The 21,858-nt window shown below is 42.7% G+C and overlaps 1 protein-coding gene across 1 annotated transcript in view; it reads right to left on the reverse strand.

Annotated features, from left to right (window-relative positions):
* ccdc146 (coiled-coil domain containing 146) overlaps positions 1 to 11,624 on the reverse strand; it is a gene marked incomplete at both ends in the record, with an annotated part of 101,013 nt that extends 89,389 nt beyond the window's left edge. The window contains 4 exons of the mRNA XM_083661960.1: positions 2,001 to 2,148; positions 9,746 to 9,775; positions 9,936 to 10,110; positions 11,522 to 11,624. Of these exons, the coding sequence (XP_083518086.1) occupies positions 2,001 to 2,148; positions 9,746 to 9,775; positions 9,936 to 10,110; positions 11,522 to 11,624 (456 nt within the window). The remainder of the gene's footprint in view (positions 1 to 2,000; positions 2,149 to 9,745; positions 9,776 to 9,935; positions 10,111 to 11,521) is intronic.
* Positions 11,625 to 21,858: the final 10,234 nt, after the last annotated feature.

Raw genomic sequence — 21,858 nt, forward strand, 5'->3', positions numbered from 1 at the left:
CCATTAGTATAAAAAAAAGAGTCAGTATTGGTCCAATATTATTTTTACTACTGATATTCAGCCGTTTTGGTTTTGGCATTTTAGTGACTTTTTTCTACAAGTGTGTCACAACCATTAAATTAGCAATAGCAACAGAGTAAAAGTAAAATGTTCAAGAAAGAAAGAAAAAAAACATCTTAAGATTTAAGCATCTCTAAAAAGCATTTGCATTTGTACTGAGATTCTTCCAAAAATCCATATTGTATAGGCCGATATGAGTGCAGAGATATCACATATCACTTAGAAAAAACATTGATGCATCCCTAGATATTACTGCTGCTACCTACTCTTGCAAATCAGTCTGTACTTAACGGATATAAAATATGTTTTGTTTATCCAAAGCACCTTACAATACTATGGCTGTGTTTAGCACGAGTGTCAGTGAGTGTCAAAGCACCCCGGGCAGTGTTACTGCCATGTTTTACCACCTGAACTATTACTGGGCTTTTGTCTGCCACTGAGGTCTAAAACCAGCCAGAGCTCATCTTGGATTCATTGAGAACTGTAAAAACTCATGCACAAAATGCACACCCTTAATAAACGGGTTTATGAGGTGTTGAATAGCTGTGAAAGTTACTCTTGAAATGAGGGAGATTCAAATAAACTAGACAGAATATAAAACGGATTAACAGATTAAGATTTGCACCAGACTGTTGGTCTGTGACTACTGTAGCCTATGTGATGAACTAATGGAAATATATCCAACCATCCATAGTAGATTCAAACTCCAAATACTTAATTGTGGCGTTAGACCCACCCAGCCTGCTCAGCCAGGAAGGATGACAATCCTGATGACATCATCACTGATGACATCATTGCTCGAGTGACATCACACATCATTAGGTAATTATGGCAATTACCTACATAAAAATCCGGCTTCGTCAGGTCACCCACAGGGGTGCTCTTTACACTTCCTGAAAGTTTCAGCCCGATCGCACGTAGAATGGCATAGCTGTGGCCGAACAAAATTCTGCTCACACACGGACACTTCTCATTCTTATTCACCTTATGTTCCAACACAGGGGTCAGCCAGTTACTTACCGTACTTCCTATTGTGTTTACACTTCCTGTGACAGTACAGTACTAATGAGCAGGTAAAACAGACAGGAAGTCATAACACAACTGGGTCAAGTGGGCGGGGCTACATAAGGTGAATAGTAGGAATATGTTTTGTCTTCACCACTGTGTGACAGGTGCCAAGTGTCAGAGAGCACACAATCACATGCCTTTTGGTTCTGCCCTTCACTAACAGGATTCTGGGCTTAAATATTTGATTGGTAAGGCGTACAAAATAACCAGAGGCAGAACTCGCCATCTTCGGCTGCTCTGAGTCCTCTCTGAACTTCCCTCCAGCTGTGCAACAATCTCTGACACAGGGGATAACTGTTGCCAAGAAACTCATCCTAAAGGAATGGAAGTCCCCCTCTTCACCCTCTTTCCAATTGTGGCTGACGAACATGGCATCTGTTATACGGACGGAGAGACTTAGGTTCCTGAGAACCAACTCACTTAAAAAAAAATTCACCTATCCTTGATGAGGTTAGGGGCCACGGGTGACTCGCCTGGCTGGTCTCTCATGGAGCCTTTGCGGGGGATCCCATTCACAATATCTCTTACAAGCACATACGCACCTTATGGTAGCACCACGCTGCATTTGCAATATTGAATGTTGATCATATACATGCTTTTTATTTTATTTTCATGTGTCTGAGCCTGTTCGTTTGTCACCTACACTACATCTAGAAGAGAGCACCACATTCTAAATAGATGTCGTATTACATTGCTGATTAAGTAATTAGGCTACTGTAATAAGAATTGAATTGATAATTGGTGCTTTTTCTATAGGTTACATTCCTATCTTTACTCCTGAGGGTGTTTGTGTGGCATTTTGAAGCCTTATAGAAGCCTCCTCTACTTTCACCTATCAGACAGGGGAAGGAAGCCACTTGTGAATCTCTTACCTCATCTAGGCACTGGAAAGCTGGGCAGGCAGAGAGCTCTGACCTCGAAGGCTGCTCATATGGGAGTGAAGCATCAGGTGCCACTAGCTGCGTGTCCTCCTCCATTCGATTGTCGTCTTGAGCTTCCACCTCCACTTCTCTGTTGTTACTGGGAGTGGGAGTTCTGCTTTGCTACTCCTTTCCAGACTGGCTGACTTTTGAAAGATAGTATTACCACGACTTTGCAACTGTGCACACTTTGGACAGAGCAAAAGCTCAAGTTGTGAATGAGTTGTTTATGACGCTATTAGAAGCGAACGCGTTAGCTCACCAAACAAACAACGTGGTAACGTGACTATGCCTGTAGCGTGTTTCTTTAGTTTCTGTGTAGTTTCAATACGTTTGAATACGCTTCAGAAACCCTAAGCGTCGTCATATAGCAGCTATTGTAGCCTACAGAACTTACCGTGAACGGTAGCAGTACTTAATGTAAGTAAACTAGAAAACAAGAGATTTCAGTTTGGTTGAGAGGCGTGGTGTGGTTTCCATAGTTACGACGCCCAACGGCCTCCGCTGTAAAGTGAAAATAAATAAATACAAATCACCTCGTTTTTTTTTTTTTTTCACTCCTAAAGTAGTCTTGCTAGCCAGCCTCTCAGCGAGACTACTCCTAAAGTGACTAAGAAAGATACATCGAAGTGTTGTAACTTTACCAATAGCCTACACAGCCTATTACTTTTACAACTTTTACACTTGCAGCGAAACTCCAGCAGATGGCGGCAAATAGCCGGCTGCTATAATCCAAACTTTTGACATGAGTTGGCCACACAGACTGGCATCAAAAGCCAGTTGGCTGCTGAATCTAATGAAATGCGATGAGTGATCAATGAAACGCACTGATTGAAACAGCATTCCACGGTGGGAGGGATGGGATCCCATACCTAAGGTCGCAACGCAGCTGGATTATCCCAGACCTGAATCCAAGGTGAAAAATGACAGTGATGATTCTCTCCTGTCAGCTTCTTTCGCCACAATGCACTCTGCAAATTGGCATAGCCCGCCCACTCCCTGAAACAGCTACAGGGATGTGTGTGTGTGTGTGTGTGTGTGTGTGTGTGTGTGTGTGTGTGTGTGTGTGTGTGTGTGTGTGTGTGTGTGTGTGTGTGTGTGTGTGTGTGTGTGTGGTGGGTGGGTGGGTGTGTGTGTGTGTGTGTGTGTGTGTGTGTGTGTGTGTGTGTGTGTGTGCGGGGGGTGCATGCCATGTCCATTTAAATGTGGGGTAACTGATAAGATTTCTCACTTTAAATTGACAGGTCCAAACATTTCTGTATCCAAACATTTCCCCACCTGAGCACCCAACGATGTGTTGCATAAAGTGATAACAGTTATCCCCTGCCTGCCAGCTGCACACCTCCTCAGGGAAGGCCCATCTGACTATGTGAAAATGAAACTAAAAGAGGAGCCAGCTGCACACTCACACAGCCAGTTGTGTTACGTAGATATCATCTACGGCTGGCACTGCAAGACTAAGGTGAACTCAGCCTGTAGAAACAGACTGTAGCGTAAGTTGACTGATAGTACATGGAGGTCACGTGGAGGCTGGGTTTAACCAGGCTAGGAGACAGTCACTAACCCCTCTTGGGTTTGAATCACTGAATAGGCCTACTTATGATTTACCCTGTGTTTACCGGCTTACACACAAATAATCAAAAGAAAAGAAGATTCTCGTCTCGTGGGTTCTCGTCTTCTTGATTCTTGTCTACAAAGGTTCAGCAAACAGCATAGAATTAACATGGTAGGCTTATGTGGGTAGGTAGTAGCTATTCAGGTCTACATTTATTCAGTTACATGTGTGCGTGCGACATGCGTACACACACCCCACTCTGCAACTTCAATGAGTTGATTTGAAAGACAATGGGACGTGGACACCTCTCCACAGCTGCCCACCTCAGAGCTAGCCTAGGTAAACCCAGCCCCCACGTGACCTGCTCTCTCAGTTCCCAGTCACTAGCGTCTAGCGAACGGGCCATTCAAATCGATTTCTGGGGCGATTGAAAGACCCACGCAGACCCGCAGCCAATGAGTGACGGCGTGACTGCCAACATCAGTCCTGCCGTGATCGGCCAATCAGAGAGTGTGTCTTTGTCAATGACGTGTAACAGCTGCTGCGGCTTAAGCACTGGTAGCCGTTAGCATTTGGCCTCTCTAAAGCATAGCTCCCGAGCTAGCTACTAGCTATATGGCTAGCTATATGGCTATGCAACTACGTTGAGGAAATTAGACAGTAGACCATTTGGGCATGGTCTCATGTGTATGGTTTATTTAGCCTACTCAATCTCTCCTGAGATTATAACGTTAACCTGTTAGGACGCTGTGAGCTATGTATATAAGTCCAGAGAACTTGATGAAAACAAAGTGACAAAATAGCCTACTCAATCTCTCAGCCCATTTTGATGCTGAACCAAATGACCAGTCCGGCTGCAATGATTGATTTGTGAGGCAGCATATGCCAATGGAAGGCTGGGTAGCATTAGCTAACGTCATCCAGGATACAGTAACATTAGGCTATTATAGTTATGAAACGCTGATTCAAACGTTACAATAATAAGACACAATAGGAGCCAGTTACCCTACTGTAGCTAGAGAGAGTAATTTCAGACCACCAGATATCACCATATTTATGTTATTAAATGCTGTAACGTTAACGGTAATTCTCATGTGTATGGTTTATTTATAAGCATTCATTGATTGAAGCAGAGTGCTGGTCGGTTAAGTTTCTCTGTAGTCATGTCCTCTGCTCCAATCTTCGGTTCGTTTCTTCTGTCTCTCGTCCAGCAGCTGCAGATGTTATCATTATCCACGTTATTGATGATTATTTATAAAAAAAAATCTCATTGTGTAAATATTTTGTGAACGCACCAATAGTTAGAGAAGGAAACCTCTCTTTGCATTTTATTTTGTTTTTTAATAAAAGTAGGCTACTTGTGATATCTCACGTGGCTTTGATTCATCATTGCAAATTTAGCCCAATTTGTAGAAAATGCAGATGTGAACAGCTAGGTTTAATGACAAATATGGAATATCACCCAAGGAAATACCACGGTTTAATGCCAACAGATAAACCATACAGATTTGTTGTAATTGTGAACACAAATAAGGGAGCAAAGACATGGTTTTCAAGTATAACACAATGTACAACTTTTATTCAAAGACAGGATTGAAAAATATAGGTCACTTGTATTCACTTCAGACAAGACACTACGTTAAAGTCTGAAATTTACCTAGATTTGCTATAAGAATTGACATTTCAGCTTGTCACCTGATGTCATTATTAATGGACAGTACAGTAGTAAAGATTTTGAAAATTTTGATTAATCAATCCAAGTCAGAAACAACATGTGCTGTGAGCCTTTTAGAATTCAAAAACCTTACTTCCAACAATTAACTAGCCTGCACTAACTACTGCACAGTAACGTGTACAAATATTGAATGCAACAGTCTCGTTCTGGAGCGAACCCCTCAGCTGAATTCACGTTGGAATATGATATCAAGGCTTGATAGATTTGATTGTACTCATACAGCAGTGTGGAGCTTAACATCTAGCTAGGTTGCATCTGGAATATGATCTGGATTATGTATAATATACAGTATAACACTACGCTCACTATGTCATGACATTCACGTTAACGCTATAGCCTCCAAAAATCTACTGTATAGCTAGCGTTAAATAGGTTTATCTGTAACCACGCTGAAATGTGAGGGCATTAACGTTAATATTTCAATTAGGTCAAACACACCTTACCGTTATGACTGCAGCCGTTTTTGATTAACATTAGCGTTAAGTCCATGATCAAATCTAGCATTTCGGTATATTCAGTGTGTGTGTGTGTGTGAAAAGGATGTTAGCATGCTAGCATTATTAGCACAGAATGTATACAGTCCATGGTACAACGTTAGGCCTTCAAGTCCTGAGGCGAACAGCGCCGGAGGATCCAGCATAACAAGCACGCCTGTTTCCTCATCAGGTTGGCAGCAGCTGACCAGTTGCCCTTCTCCACAATACCTGCGGCTGATGTGGGGCATGGCACTCTGGTCTGTTTGGATTGGAAGGGTATTGAATTAATACCTGAAAGAATAAACAGAGAGGACGTCAGTACAGTAGACACATGTAACAGTATAGATCCCCGTTAACATTTTACGGCGAAATTATCTGATAAACTGGCTGCGCATAACATTACTTATTTGCAGGAGTGCACGGGGGAAGTGTAGATTAATCGTGCAGCACTAGTAGCCTACATTAGGTTACAAGTACATACCTCAGTCAGACTCTGGCAAATCCAAATGACTAATAATATAAAACGTAGTAGTTACTGTATGTTACACGTGGCTAACGTTAGCTAGCTTCTGACATGTTTTTCTAGAATTCATTAGATCGTTAAATGCTCCCGTAATCTAGCTAACGTTACCTCGCTAACCCACTACAGCCGATGAGGAAAAGTCAGTCATTTATCGAATGTATTGAATTAATACCTGAAAGAATAAACAGAGAGGACGTCAGTACAGTAGACACATGTAACAGTATAGATCCCCGTTATGAGGTCTGTTGATCAAAATATCACCTCACGCTATATCGAAATCGCGTTTTAGTGGACGGGCAGCGATCATCCAAACTGGGGTTCATAGCTGGTCTGCGGCTAGCTAGCTAGCAACGTAGCCATAGATTAAAACAGCGTTACATTTATGATCTTTTAGTGATGTTGGTAGACACACGTAACAGTATAGATCCCCGTTATGAGGTCTGTTGATCAAAAGATCACCAAACGCTATATCGAAATCGGGTCTGAGCGGACGGGCAGCGACCATACAAAGGACAGCTTGTACGGTGCCGCGTCTATGTGCCGACAGGCCGCAGTGCCGACAGGTCGCAATGCCGAACCAGGTGGAGCTATACCTCTCCCAGCCCCCACGCCAAACTTAACCTCCCCACATGCCTAAACCTAACCTCCCCCAGACCCTAACCCAAAACCTAACCTCTCCCAGCCCCCACGCCAAACCTAACCTCCCCCCATGCCATGCCTAAACCTAACCTCCCCCAGACCCTAACCCAAAACCTAACCTCTCCCACCCCCACGCCTAAACCTAAGGTCGGCATTGCGGGTGGTCGGCATAGCAGGTGGTCGGCATAGCGGGTGGACCCCAGCTTGTACAAGCTGGGGCTTCTCATCACCTGGACACATTTTACGGCGAAATTATCTGATAAACTGGCTGCGCATAACATTACTTATTTGCGGGAGTGCACGGGGGAAGTGTAGATTAATCGTGCAGCACTAGTAGGCTACATTAGGTTACAAGTACATACCTCAGTCAGACTCTGGCAAATCCGACATGATTTGCTATCCTGTTGGTGTAGTTTCACACCAACCCTCTCCAGGCGTAGAAATACCCCCTTCTCGAGTGGTTTGCAGCTGCCCAACTTGCCTTTAGAACGAAGGTTTGTCTTACACAACCTGCAAAAATCGTTCACATTGGTAGTAGCCATTGCGCTCCTGTTGTGGTTGCTAGCTGTAGCCTAGTGAATTAAGGTGTATAGTTAGCTCGAGCGCTAACAACAAAGGTCGCAGAGTGATGACGCCATCTGTTGCACTGCGCATGTGCTCTGTGCACCAAGCTGATTGGATGACGGTTGGCTGGTGGAGTGGTCTATCGAGGGGGGCCCAACACCCGCTAGAAATCGGTTTGAATGGCTCGATCTCCAGACCATAGTGACTGAGACAGGTCTGAGAGCAGGTCACGTGGGGGATGGGTTTACCCAGGCTACCTCAGAGCCCCTTCCCCTTCCCTCAACTGGTCCTTGAATATAAAAAGCCCATGCTCCATATCCCAGCATTGCCATGGCATGTGTGAAAAGGCGCAAGATGGAAATGTACCTGAAAGGGACGATGACGGACCGCCGTAGAACGTTACCATAATAAATTGCATTTAGTTACTCATTAAGTTACTCACTACTTCAGTAGTTTTTTATTAGATACTTTTTTACTCAAGGCATTACTCTCATGTGTACTTTTTACTATAATTGAGTAATATATTATAAAATAACTGTACTTTCACTTCAATCTACCCACCACTGATTATAGCCAATATAGCCGATATCATATGAATGAAAATGTATGCTTTTGGGCAGGTGATTTGACAGGAGATGCAGAGGAACAACATCCCCCTGGTAGGACAAATTAGACTATTAAAACAGTAACTCGATAATTATGTAGGCCTTTCTTTACCGCCCCTTGTTAAATCCGAACAAATCCCTCTCTAACTGCTTTGGGAGAGAGGGCAATGGTTGTTTTTGGCAGAGGCCAGATCTCCAAAATAACCTTGAATCCACTCCAACAGTCTGAACATGCTGAATTCTGATCCCTGGCAGGGTTATTATTTTCTGATGAAAGTATGTGCCAACCAGGCATTACCATCTTTGGCATAAATTGGCACGCACAATAAACATAGTCTCCATGTTTTATAGGTGTGTGTGTGTGTGTGTGTGTGTGTGTGTGTGTGTGTGTGTGTGTGTGTGTGTGTGTGTGTGTGTGTGTGTGTGTGTGTGTGTGTGTGTGTGTGTGTGTGAGAGAGGGAGAGAGAGAGAGAGAGAGAGAGAGAGAGAGAGAGAGAGAGAGAGAGAGAGAGAGAATAACTAGCCAGTTTGTGAAACAGGCTTTTGGAAAAACATACTGTACTGCAGGCAGAGTCCAGATCTCTGTTTTGACTGCTGCATTGTAGTCACAACAAAAGCAACTTGGGGACTGGTGGTAATTTTACTGACCAGTTCTTTCATGTTTGGCTTGGTGTTGGGAGACTGTTTTAAATGTCCATTAACACAGACACCCACCCACGTAATATACACACACAAGCACAATGCAACGTGTAGTTTTTCCACCAGCTGTTAAAATGTCTCTCATCAAAGATTGCATTCTTCAGACAAAATGTCTAGAGACAGTTCATAAACAGATGTTTTAAAGTTTCTTAAAACAATAAAAACAGCTTTTACGGAAGCTCAGACTGAATCATTTATGTGGTTTTGTGTGTGTGCTCGGATAATTTTGCAGGCATGGTGTTTAAACTTATAATCAGATCTGAGATGTAACATGACATGACGAGATGGTGTTTACATTTATCATCAGATCTGAGATGTCACATGACATGTCCAGATGAATTGCATGAATTTTGAAACACTGCTAATCGCTTCAGCCAGTGGCCGGTGAAAACTTTGTCCGCTGTTAAATGTAACACTGCACTGTAAAGTGTCCTCCTTGTCAAGGTTGATCCCATTTCTTTGAATAGGAATTCTCTAGGAATATCTAATCTGAACACAGTGGACCTATACAGATGTACATCACAAGAAATGGAAAAGTGCCTCGGACACTCTGTGAGTCTGATGTGACTATAAATAGATAGCATGAGCATGAGCAGAAGGCCAGATGAAAACTCTTCACCCAGATTTTATGTGCCCCCTCCGGTTTGGCCTCCTCTGACTGACCAGTGTCCCTAATGGCAGCTACAGACTACAAGATCCTCGTCGGTCATCAGTCTCTGTTCCTTTTACACTATAAAACTGTCTGTCTTGTAATCAGGAGTGTTTGAGTCGTTTCGGTTTTCACAGACTGAGCTGCGACAGGGAATCATACACAGCAGTCTCACACGGCTTTATTTCTAAATACACGCTCGCACAGCAGTTTGTACCAATCCCGGAGAATGTGTCTACAGTGGAAACCTACAAGTTCCTGTGATCCACAATCTCCCAGGACCTAAAGTGGGAGTCCAATGTAGTCACAATCATCAAAAGACACAGCAGAGGATGTGCTTTCTACACCAGCTGCCTCAGGACCCCCGATGAGTTTGGGGTTGGTTGGTCAAACCTGTTGAAAAACCAGTTTAGTTCGTTTGCCCGTTCCAGGGACCCCTCACCTGCAACACCCTTTTGTAGCGGTTATTCTCCTAAAGCCCCCCCATATCTCTTTGGAGCTTGGGCCTCCAGTCCCCCTTCCCGTCGCTTTCTGACTATATCCCTCCTTGGCTGCCATCAGCTCCCTCTTCGACTCATTATTTTGTACAGCCTTGGCCCCCCTCAGTGTCCTCTGCCCTGAAAGACAGATTTGTTTTAATTCAACAGGGCTTTGATATTCCCATTAATCCAAGGCTTGTTGTTAGGAAAGCATTGTACATTTTTTGTGAGCACAATGCTTTCATCGCAGAACTTGGTGTAATCTGTAATGCAGTGGGAGAGACCCACAATGTCCTCCCCATGCAGTGGCGGCTCCAGAGATTGTAGCTGGGGGGGCTAAGGGGGGGCTTAAATATTTACAGCGGGGGCTAACTTTTTCTACATAAATAGACAGTGGTTCTCTGAATTAGGCTCTACTATTAGACAAGGAGAGGGCCCACTGCTTTTCCATTGAGAGCCAAATCCCCAAACCCAACATTATGCATGTAAGTGCTTCAATGAGCTGAAGACTGACTGTGTATTTAGTCCTATGTCACACTGTATGTTGAGACTGATGAGTCCAGTTACACAAGGCTATATGCAGCACACACATTTAGATGGTAAATCAAGAGTTTATATTCACAAGTTACACAAAAGATTTAAAATGTGCTATATTTTAGAGACAAATTAGGCTAATCACTGCATATAGGCTATATGTAAATAAACAGTGCCACATACACAGGCACATCCATTCATCAATAGTCTGTGCCAGAGTAAAAAGAAATAGAACCATTCATATAGACTGTACTATATAACAATCACACCAGTGACAAGACTGTATAGTGACTGAGCTGGACAACAGGCATTTTGATACTTTTATCAAAACCAGCTCAGTGGCCTTGTGGTCTGAGTGTATTAGCCTAATTTAGTTGTTATAAATTAAGTTTTTGTTTTTCTCCAAAGAAATTTCCAGGGGGGGCTTAGGGGGGGCTTGGCTAATTTCAGGGGGGCTCAAGCCCCCCCTAGCCCCCCCTGGAGCCGCCACTGTCCCCATGGACTCTCTAGTCTAAAACATCCCCCAGTCAGTTGTCTCAAAACACTCCCTCAGCTCCTAAAAGGCTCTGACATAGTCGAGCGAGGCACCGCTAGGCAGACCTCCGCAGATCGCGCACGAGGTCCGCGAGGCACCGAGGTCAGAGCTGCAGCCAAGTGATCACTGATCATCATGTTACATTGTGCAGTGATAGGTGAGAAACGGCCCATGAGAAGTACAGTACAATGAAACAGTACAATGTATGTGCAGTACTGCGGTTTCACTCTGAAACAATCATATCAGCACATGAATAGAATCACCAGACTTGTTTTCACTGAATGTAAAAAAGTGCTTCAATTCTCAGCCCTGATGCCACTTGTGCTGCTTTATCTCTCTTTCTTAACACAGCACATTTACTTGAAATGACTAAAAATGAACAGTTAGTGTTACAAATCAAAGTTTTACCACATGGGTCAAGAAATGTGGTCAAAACACAGCTCAGTGGACTTGCTTCTTCATTTAATTTCTCTCCCTGACCTGTCTCTCCTGCAAAGCGCAGCGCGGCTACAAAAATCTTCAGGTACGTGCTAGTCTGGTTGCGGAGGCCTCGCCCCCGAGGCGCCCAGCGTGATAACGTCATTTGGCTTGTGCACCCTCGCGCCTGGCTCACTAGAGCAGTGGTACTCAAATGGGTGTCCGGGAACCCCCAGGGGGTCCGTGAAAAGTTTTCAGGAAAATAAAACTAAAAACATTGTTTTTTTTTGCAAAAGCTTCATAGTTCACCAAAACATTTTATGCTTTAAATCTAAAATGGTTCATGGATTACATTCTAATCTAACAAACAGTCTATCAATTTTAAAGTCAAGCACGTCACCGTGGAAACAATTAAGCTTAGCCCAAAATCACAAATCAGAATGAGGGGGTCCCCGGTATATTTTCTATTTTGTAAGGGGTCCTCGGCTGAAAAACATTTGAGAACCTCTGCACTAGAGTGACCATGAATTGGGCACAGTGGAGCAGTGGTAGCGCTGTCGCCTCACAGCAACAAGGTCCTGGGTTCGATTCCCGCCTGGGATCCATGTCCTCAGTCAGTTCTCCCCGTGCTCCCCTGCGGCTTCCTCCAGAGGAACCCCCCCACTAAAAAAAAACATACTATATATATTTAGTTTAGATTCTTTAATATATGATTATATTTGTTATATTCATATTGTATTCATATATATTATATTCATTATAATATATTATATATATTCATATATATATATATATATATATATATATAGAGAGAGAGAGAGAGAGAGAGAGAGAGAGAGAGAGAGAGAGAGAGAGAGAGAGAGTCATCATCATGGTGCGTTGGCTCCGCTAGGCCGGAGGCGGGGGTTTAGTGAAGCCTCGGTCTTGCCTGGTGAGAGGCCGCCAGGGTAGAGGCCTCCCTTCTGCCCGTAGCGCAACTCCCGTCCCCCGCGCAGCACATGCATGTGAGTTTGAGTAACAACAAAGTGATATCCATTCTTCTAGCCGATTGTCACATTTGCCTATGTATACTGTAGGTCATTTAGAGGCACCAGTATTTCATAAATAGTTTAAAAGTTATGTGTATATGGATTTAATTTTAACGTTATACGTTATAGCCTACTTTGGCTATGGGCGGAGGGCAGATATGCGGTCGCTATGATGACCAGGTGTGGGCGGAGGCGAGTAAACTTGCTATGGAAACAGAGTCTATATCAAGTAGAGATGAGTAAGACCAGGTCGAGTAGAGCTGTACTGTGCTGTTATATGTGGTGGAAATGAGCCATAAGTGGAAACCGGCCAAGAAGACACAAGTGACACAAGTGACCCGCGCATCATCAGGATGGTCAAAAGACAGAAATGGTCAGGTCTGGCCATCAGGGATATTGGTGGCAAAAAAGGTCAAGGTATGTACAAATGTCTTGTGAGCATAGTCAAATCCTAACATGAATATAATCATATCATGGACAAGCACATTAAAATCATCTCCTTTTGACCACAGGAGTTGTTGCCACCAAAGCCTTTGCTGTGGGCTCCATCATCTGTGATTATCATGGGAAGGTCATCACAGCAGCAGAGGGAAGGAGAATGATGGAGTCCATGCGGGATGAGATGAGCTGTCACTTTTTCTTCAAATCTGATGGCCAATACCTATGTATTGATGCCACCACCTTCCCCTGCGAGTGCCACCCGTCCCAGGCTACAGTGGGGAGAAAGATTAAACACTCCAGGAAGAACTTCAATGTGAAGCCGCTCGCCTGCAAAATGAAGTTCACGGAAGGAGAAAGGAACGTCATCCTGTTCCAGGCCACCAGAGACATCACTGTCAGCGAAGAGATCCGCTTCAACTATGGCGCAAACAGGAAGTCTTTCCGGGGGGCAGGACTGGAGCTGGAGTGGTTGGATTGTCCAGGATCCGAGCACACCAACATCTCTGATCTCCCCCCTTTATGACCAAGCTTCCTGTTGTGTCCCGTGAAACAGATCAGGGCAAACCCCTCTCCTATCTTGCCCAAGACAAAGACACTCTATAAGGACATTTCAGGGTTCCCACGAGTCCTTGAAAAACGTTTGTGAATTTGAAAAATAAAAATCAAGGCATTAAATGTTTTTGAAAATAGACAGGGTCACTGAAAATGCTTGAATTTAGTGTTTTTCTCTGCCCAGAGAATTACTCTGTCAAATTTCGCTCCACATTCAACTCTCGATAAAGGAAAACAAAATATGTTTCTAACAAGTCTCACAGTCCGATTTTTTCATTTGCAATTGCAACTAACAGCAGATTTGAGTTTTCACACATTCAAGCCTTGCTTTTTTAATGGTCTGTGAGCTTCTCCTAGTTTTCATTATAAAAATGTTCATTGTAGTAACAGTATGTTACTATGCCATGTTGGGTCCTTGAATTTGGGGAATTGGGCCTTGAAACTCTTTGAAAAGTCCTTGAATTTGATGTTGAAGGTGTGGGAACCATGATATTTATTGGACTTTGCTCTTTTTAGTTGTACAGTCATATAGATGCACTTTGTGAAAATTAGTTGATAATGATAACCTTAAGACTTCTTTCTCATAAAATCTCTGTACAGCAAACAATAAAGTGGTTGTGCTTTAACTGTCTCTGTGTGTATGGTCTATGAAACGTGTAATTTAAGTCAAGTTGGCATTGTCTGCAACTGACATGCAGTGAACTCCTGCTCTTAACCACACCTTAAGCGAAAGATTATGTTCACGCAAAATCGCTGGCGCTGACTGCGCCGAGGGGGTCGCCGCAGCTGGGCGTCCTATCGGCGCAGCTCGGCAGAGGGGGCGTGCAGCTCCTCGAAAATGTGACTCCGCGGCGTCAACGCGGACTTGACGTGACCAGCATGAGAGCTGTGATTGCCCGTTGCCTTGGGCCGCGCACATATCCGCTAAAGTACTTGTTGTGAGGAATGAGGAAATGCCATTTCCTCATTTAACAGTGCTTGTCCCTCATCTAGCAAAGCCTTCTGCAGGCTCATCGGAATGAGTTTTGAAATGGAGGGACAATAAAATGTCCCCCCACCGACATGATTGCAAGTTCTTGGTAAACAACACGATAGCGTCATATGTAACGAACATAAGTGTACCACAAGCCACCTAATGTTTTGCATGTGTACCGCAGCCAACGCGCCGAGTTTGCACAGTCTCGCTGTCGGCGGCAAGGCTCCAAGTCGAGGGTGCGCAGAACCCTGTCAGCGCCTTTAGTCCACACATGGGCAAAATGCGAGTGAATGGGGGCCATTCACTCTCAACGACCCTATGTTTACTTTTCTCAACGACCCTACGCCCAGATCAGTTGGAGCTTGAAGGAGCGCAGAATTGAAGACAAATGTATTAATATTGAACATGTTTCACATCGGAATTGCACGAAGACAGGGCACTGCACTGTGTCAGGTCACCCTGAGCGCACTCCCAAAGTTTGAAGTCGATCCGACCAACGGTTCTCGAGATACGGACAGAGAGACAGAGAGAAAGACAGACAGACGCTACTGCAATTATAGTATAGATAGATAGCTAGATTATTATTGTATTATTACTACTACTACTACTATTTTTTTAAGAATATTTTTATTGCAAATCAAGGTACAGTTGTACATTGGTAAACAGTAAAGCAATCATATTTTCATTTTTCCACAAGAACAACGATAACATGCAATTTGGAATGTATGTACTTTCTCCCTTCCTTAACCCCGACACACAAAAACAAACAAACAAACAGAAAACAAACAAACAAACAAACAAACAAACAAAACTAGAAACACACACACACTCGGACATCACGTGGTGAATGTTTTTTTTGTTTTGTTACAAAAAGAGATATATATATATATATATATATATATATACAGCTAGAAATCTCAAGAGTGAGTTGGTCCTTAGGAATCTGAGTCTCTCCATCCGTATAACAGAGAGCATGTCCGTCAGCCACAGCTGGAAGGAGGGTGGAGAGGGGGACTTCCACTCCTGTAGGATGAGTTTACTGATGAGTTACTATTATTTCTATACTCCCTCTGCGGTATATAAGGAAATAGTAGGTACCTCAGATAGTCCATGTCTGAGGAACGTCACACATTTTTTGTGGTCTCCGATTAAACTTTTGGGAGCAGCTGCCAGTGTGCGGACTCTATTTTTTATCACCTCAGATAGTTCACTCACTAATGGTACTTGAGAGTGACTGATGGGAGAAGGCATATATTTTTGGTGACACTTTACTGTACATAGGCTACGTACCTTCTATTGTATATTGTATTGTATTTTATTTTATTCTATTTCATTGTATGGGACAGTCCTGTCTCTTGTAATGTTTGATGCTCATGTTGATATTTTTCAATGCCTGAGGCTGAGTATGAGCAACTGTAGCATGTCCCAATTTCCCATATTGGGGTTTTTCTGATTCTGATTCTGATAATATGCAGTATATAATGCGTTTGAATACATTCCTAACATGGTTTCATGTGGGTATCAAAACATGCAAGTTCTGATAAAATTGTACGACCTGCTTTACTTGTTTTTTTAATAGCATAATCCGCCTTTCAACACTTTCAGTGCAACACCTGGTTCAGATATGGTGTGTGTGTGTGTGTGTGTGTGTGTGTGTGTGTGTGTGTGTGTGTGTGTGTGTGTGTGCTTGTGTGTGCATGTGTGCGTGGGCGTGTGTGTGCGTGTGTGTGTGTGTGTGTGTGTGTGTGTGTGTGTGTGTGTGTGCTTGTGCGTGCATGTGTGCGCGTGTGTGTGTGTGTGTGTGTGTGTGTGTGTGTGTGTGTGTGTGTGTACTGTAGGAGGAGGTGAAAGCACGTTCCTTGGCAGACGTTGACTATTAGGAGCCTTTGATTCTTGAGGCATGCCACTGCAGACCTTTTGCATGATGTCATGTTTTCACACCGTCACTCATTCAGGAAGTAAACGGTCAAGGGCCTCATAAAGGATCACAGCAATATCTTGATCTTTATGACATTTTTGCTCCGCATGCTTTATGGCATTTTTACAGCATACTATGAAGAGTTCCAAGATATACAAGAGTGAAAATGTATGAAGCACGATGGAGGTCAAGTGCCAGATTTGAACCAACAATAGAAGTTTGAAATCCAGATAAACAAAGTTCATCTTACAAAAAACGTTTGCTCTTCCAGTAAGTGGAACAATCCTCTCCATGGTGTCTGTGTTTGTCCCTAATGTTTGTCCTTTTGCAGGGAACAAAAAGGTCATTCCTCTCCTGTCTCTTTGACGTGGTCTCTTTAAGAGGAACATGCTCGTTAGGCTGGAGCCTAAAAACCAACTGCTACATTTACTCCTACTTAACCGTTCTCTGTCTTGTCGGCCTAGACTACATTCCTTACAAATCCTTAAGCGCTTCTCAGGAATAATGACAATGAACATTGTTCAGTTTTGTTAAAGAAATTTGTGTTGCTTTTTAACTCAACTTAACAGTGCATGTGATTCTAGAGAAAATCAACCAAGAAAACTAAGAATTGTTTGGGAGGAAAAGCCATGTGAGATGAAAGGCTAAAACAATTTTTTTTCAATCATTTACCAGCGGTCCCTGATCTGGGACCCCAGGAAATCGTGAAAAAGAAAAGCTGTGATGGAAGATGGTCTATTTGTAGAGTACATGAATGTGACAGAATTTTGAAAACACGAGACCTTCAGCTTTCAGAATCTGTAAACTGATTGTATGTTGTCCAAAGTATGTCTTATTACAAACCATTTATACAAGAAATTCAAAAAAATATGAACTTTGTAAATATAGGATCAATTTTAATCAAAAGATCATGGTTAATATTTTTCTCAATCAATTGATTAATTATAATAATGAAACTCAGCGCCCATTGTTCACCCTCGTTTCAATCCGGGAGGGGTGGATGGCTGGATGCTATCTGAAAATGCATTCCGAGGCGGAAATATGGCTGGGCTGCTTGGTCTTGTGTGAAAGCAATTTCTGTGGCAAGGCTGCCGGGCGTTGCGGACCTTCTGAATTGCAGTATTGCGCGATCTGTGTGTGAAAGCGGCTCATGATTCACTGTTTTTGTTCACATAGTGATACTAGATTGAAGATTTTTTTCACCCTGAAATTCATGGTCTTAGATTTAGTATGAGACAGTATGTGACAACTAAGCAAAAAGATTATATGATTTATATTGTGAAGATATGAGTTATTCAATGTAATGTTTGAACTCACTGGAATAAAACAAAGTTAGCCTATGCTATAAAAAAAAAAAAGCCTAGTTTTCATCTACAAAAATCCTCCCAAAGGGCTTCATCAAATATGATTTAAAAAATAAACTATTTATAAGACCTGAATACACCAAAAAATGTAGATTGTAAATTCCGCCGTGCATCTTTATAGATTGGAAACTTGTGGGGGTGTAATTTATTCCAGGTATGTGACCTCCCAGTGCCATGACCTTTAAGGTGGAATTCCTCCAAGGACACCCCACAAATGTCCCGCGGGGGGGGGTAAAAGGATTAGGATAAAACCACCACCACCTTCCTGTTCCCAGCTCCAAATGATTGGGGGAGAGAGAGAGAGAGAGAGAGAGAGAGAGAGAGAGAGAGAGAGAGAGAGAGAGAGACCTATATCTGTCGTCCTGATTCCCAGAATCCCATATGGATTTCACGGGAACACAGTCAAGGATTTTAGGGAAAATTGGAATATCACTGGAAAGGCCACTGCAGAGAGGGAAGATGTTGAATCCAAATAAACAGAGCATGTTAACTAAACAGACCAGTTAAATAAAGAGCAGGTTAACTAACTTACTGTGCCACACCAAAAGCAAATCAGATCTGTCACAAATGAGGATTCAGTTTGACTTGATTCTCACGGAGTCGGGCTCAAGTTACATAAACAGTTTGATTCAGTCTTTTCAGAAGTGAATCCAGGTGCTGTTATGGCATTTATGCACGACTCTGCCAAGAATATTCTTTTGTTATTCAAAGATGGAATGCTTCTGCTTTCCCCACCCAAGCTCTCCAAGTCAGTCTGGAATTCAAGCATAGCAACCTGCTTGCCATGCGCTGTCACTGTCCACAGGATACTATCTAGTATCTAATGAAGCAGAAATGCCTTAAAATAATCTTGAAAAAAGACAGCCTCACTCTATCTTTTGCGAATAGCAGCTCAGAACAAAATGGAAGAGAAGTAAGATAAGATGAGACTGATTTGCTTCCCCAGTAGAAATTCAATCAAATAGAGGTGCCTAGTAAGTGAAGAAAAAGTAAGAGCTAAAGTAAAACATCTTAGTAGCTAAATAAATAAATAAATCCCTACTAAAGGAGGGGGAGAGAGGGGCACGGTGGCTCAGTGGTAGAGCTGTCGCCTCACAGTCAGAGGCCGTCAGAAGGTCCTGAGTTCGATTCTCGCCTGGGACGCTGTGGGCGCTGTAATGTGTGATTGATTGATTGATTCGCCCAAGTAGGTAAAAAGGCTTTTTACCTCCGCTAAATTGACAGCCTCGGCTGAAGTAGGCTACTTGTTGCATGATCTCGATTAAAAAAAGGACTGGCCTAGCAAGGGATGTCTGTTATGACATTTCAGTTTCCTCCTGTGTGTTTCCTCACAGCGGGTCCAGCGCTGGCCGGCGGACTGATGCTGCTTGTGTGGCTTTTAAACGGCGCTCTACACTAACGAAAACGTCTGCTATATTTTTATTTTTCACCAACAATCAACATACAGGGGGCGGAAAAAGGTGAATAAAATACGGACTCGCGGGAGTGCGCATAGGCCGGCTAATTGTTGTTTAACATGCAGGCCAACCGGCTAGGAGCGGGTTATAATACGGATTCCACTGCATGTTAAAGGGATACACCACTTTTTTGGAAGTTTAGCTCATTTACCACATCCCCCCTACATAACCAAGATACACCATGCCTTAGTGGCACTGTCCGCTCAGTGTACAGTGAGCTACAGTCGTGAAGTTAGTAATTATCGCCATAGAATGGAGGCTAATGGTACAGCTGTTAAAAATCTGCCAAAACTGACATCTCACGGCGCCAAAATACATGTTGTGCTCCGGGTACTCAACACATGATGAAATATTAATCCAAAATGCACATAATTGGTCTTTTAGGAAGGAAAAGAGGTAGCCGGCACTACTTTCCAAACATGGCCGACGACCTCTTTTCCTTCCAAAAAGACAGATTATGTGCATTTTGGATTAATATTTCATCGTGTGGTGGGGGCACGGTGGCTCAGTGGTAGAGCTGTCGCCTCACAGTCAGAAGGTCCTGAGTTCGATTCTCGCCTGGGACACTGTGGGCGCTGTGGTTGTGTTCCCCCCCATATCTTCAGGGCCTACTGCCCAGGTGGGGTATCTCGTCGTAAGGGCCTTTCTGTCTGTGTGGAGTTTGCATGTTCTCCCCGTGCTCCCCCAGGGGGGTTCCTCTGTATATAACCCCCCCATTAAAAACATGCAGAAGATCAGATCGTCATCGTCATCCGACCAGTGACGACAACATCCGAAGTTGGTCCCCGGGCGCTGTACGAGAAAGCGACCACTGCTCCTGGCCTGCCCCCGGAGGAAAGGACAAGCCAGGATGGGTTAAATGCAGAGGACAAATTTCACCGGCCACCGTCAGCATGTGTGTGTTTGTGGCCATCCGTGCATGTGTTGATGTGTAATCGTGTGACAATAAAGACGGGCTTGTCCGTCTGAAATCGTGTTTAATTGTGTTTTTTAATCTCTATCATATTCCATAGTAAATTTCAAGGAAGGATATGTATTGTTGATATAATCACTAAAGTTGAATAATGCTTCCTCTGGACCAGTGAACACTAGTAGAATATCATCTATGAATCTTTTAAAGAATAAAATATTCTATCTGAAGGGATTTCTAAGATTAAAGATGCAATTTTCTTCCCATTTTCTACCCTCTCTCCCCCTCCTTTAGTAGGGATAGGTGTTTCATGTAAAGCAGCTTAATTGTTCTAGTTCCTATTTACCTGTGAGGTTGTTCCTTCTTTTTTATCCATCATGCATGTATTTTGTACTATATTGTTATGTTGATTTGATCCTTAATAGACTTCTTTAAAAAAATGCTGCTGATTGGACAAGCCACACTGATGGCCTAATTTAAACACACCTGGGCCATACTAGTGTTTAGAGCAAGCCTGAAGAAGCCAGCAGGCGAAACACTTTGTTCACATGTCCTTTTTTTGTACTTGTTTCTAATATGAATTAAAGTGAAGAAATTCAGCCTACCTGTGTGCAGTGACTCTCCTTCAACTACTCATCTGATGTTCCCTGGCATCACCTGCACCAGGAATTAAAAGGCTGACACGGCTGTCCATGGGGCATCTACTTGTTAATGACTTTATATATATATATATATATATATATATATATATATATATATATATATATATATATATATATATATATATATATATATATATATAAGAAGGCTCTTTAAGAATAGCAATATCCCGCCCCGCCGCCCCTATGGGGTGGCGCTGTCCATGGGGCATCTACTTGTTAATGACTTTATATATATATATATATATATATATATATATATATATATAGAAGAAGGCTCTTTAAGAATAGCAATATCCCGCCCCGCCGCCCCTATGGGGTGGCGCTGTCCATGGGGCATCTACTTGTTAATGACTTTATATATATATATATATATATATATATATATATATATATATATATATATATATATATATATATATATATAGAAGAAGGCTCTTTAAGAATAGCAATATCCCGCCCCACCGGGGGTGGGGCTAGTGGCGGAGGGAGAGAAATAGTATCCCTATGACCCCAATTATAGAATATTGTTGTAGAAATAAAAATAGTGCTTGTGTCAGGGCCCATATGGGGTCTGGTCCCCATAGTGAGAACCTCACTCAGCTTATTCATAAAACCGGGGTTATATTCATAACCTTATGATTTACAAGGTATCCGAAATGGGTATTCTACAACTGACCATATTTTTGTACTTAAACATTTTATAGACCTGTTTATTTTCAAGAAAAAAAGATTGTTTTGTGCTTTTATAGATTATAGTAAAGCTTTTGACTTAGTATGGAGAGATGCACTCTGGTTTAAACTACAAAAAGTTGGCATTTCGGGGAGATTACATAATGTGATCGTGAACATGTATAATCATATTAAGTCCTGTGTCTTCCTTGATGGAGTTAAATCAGATTTTTTCGCCAGCCTGTCTGGAGTGAGACAAGGAGAAAATCTCTCCCCAGTATGATTTGCACTGTTTATAAATGATTTAGAAGAATACCTGGTCCGAAACCAATGTGAGCCAGCTAGGTGTGACGACGAAGTGATTGATAGTTACATTAAATTATTGGTCCTAATGTATGCGGATGATACCATAGTCATGGCTAG

The sequence above is a fragment of the Poromitra crassiceps genome (assembly GCF_964638095.1).
Source record: "Poromitra crassiceps genome assembly, chromosome: 2".
NCBI classification, from domain to species: Eukaryota; Metazoa; Chordata; class Actinopteri; order Beryciformes; family Melamphaidae; genus Poromitra; species Poromitra crassiceps.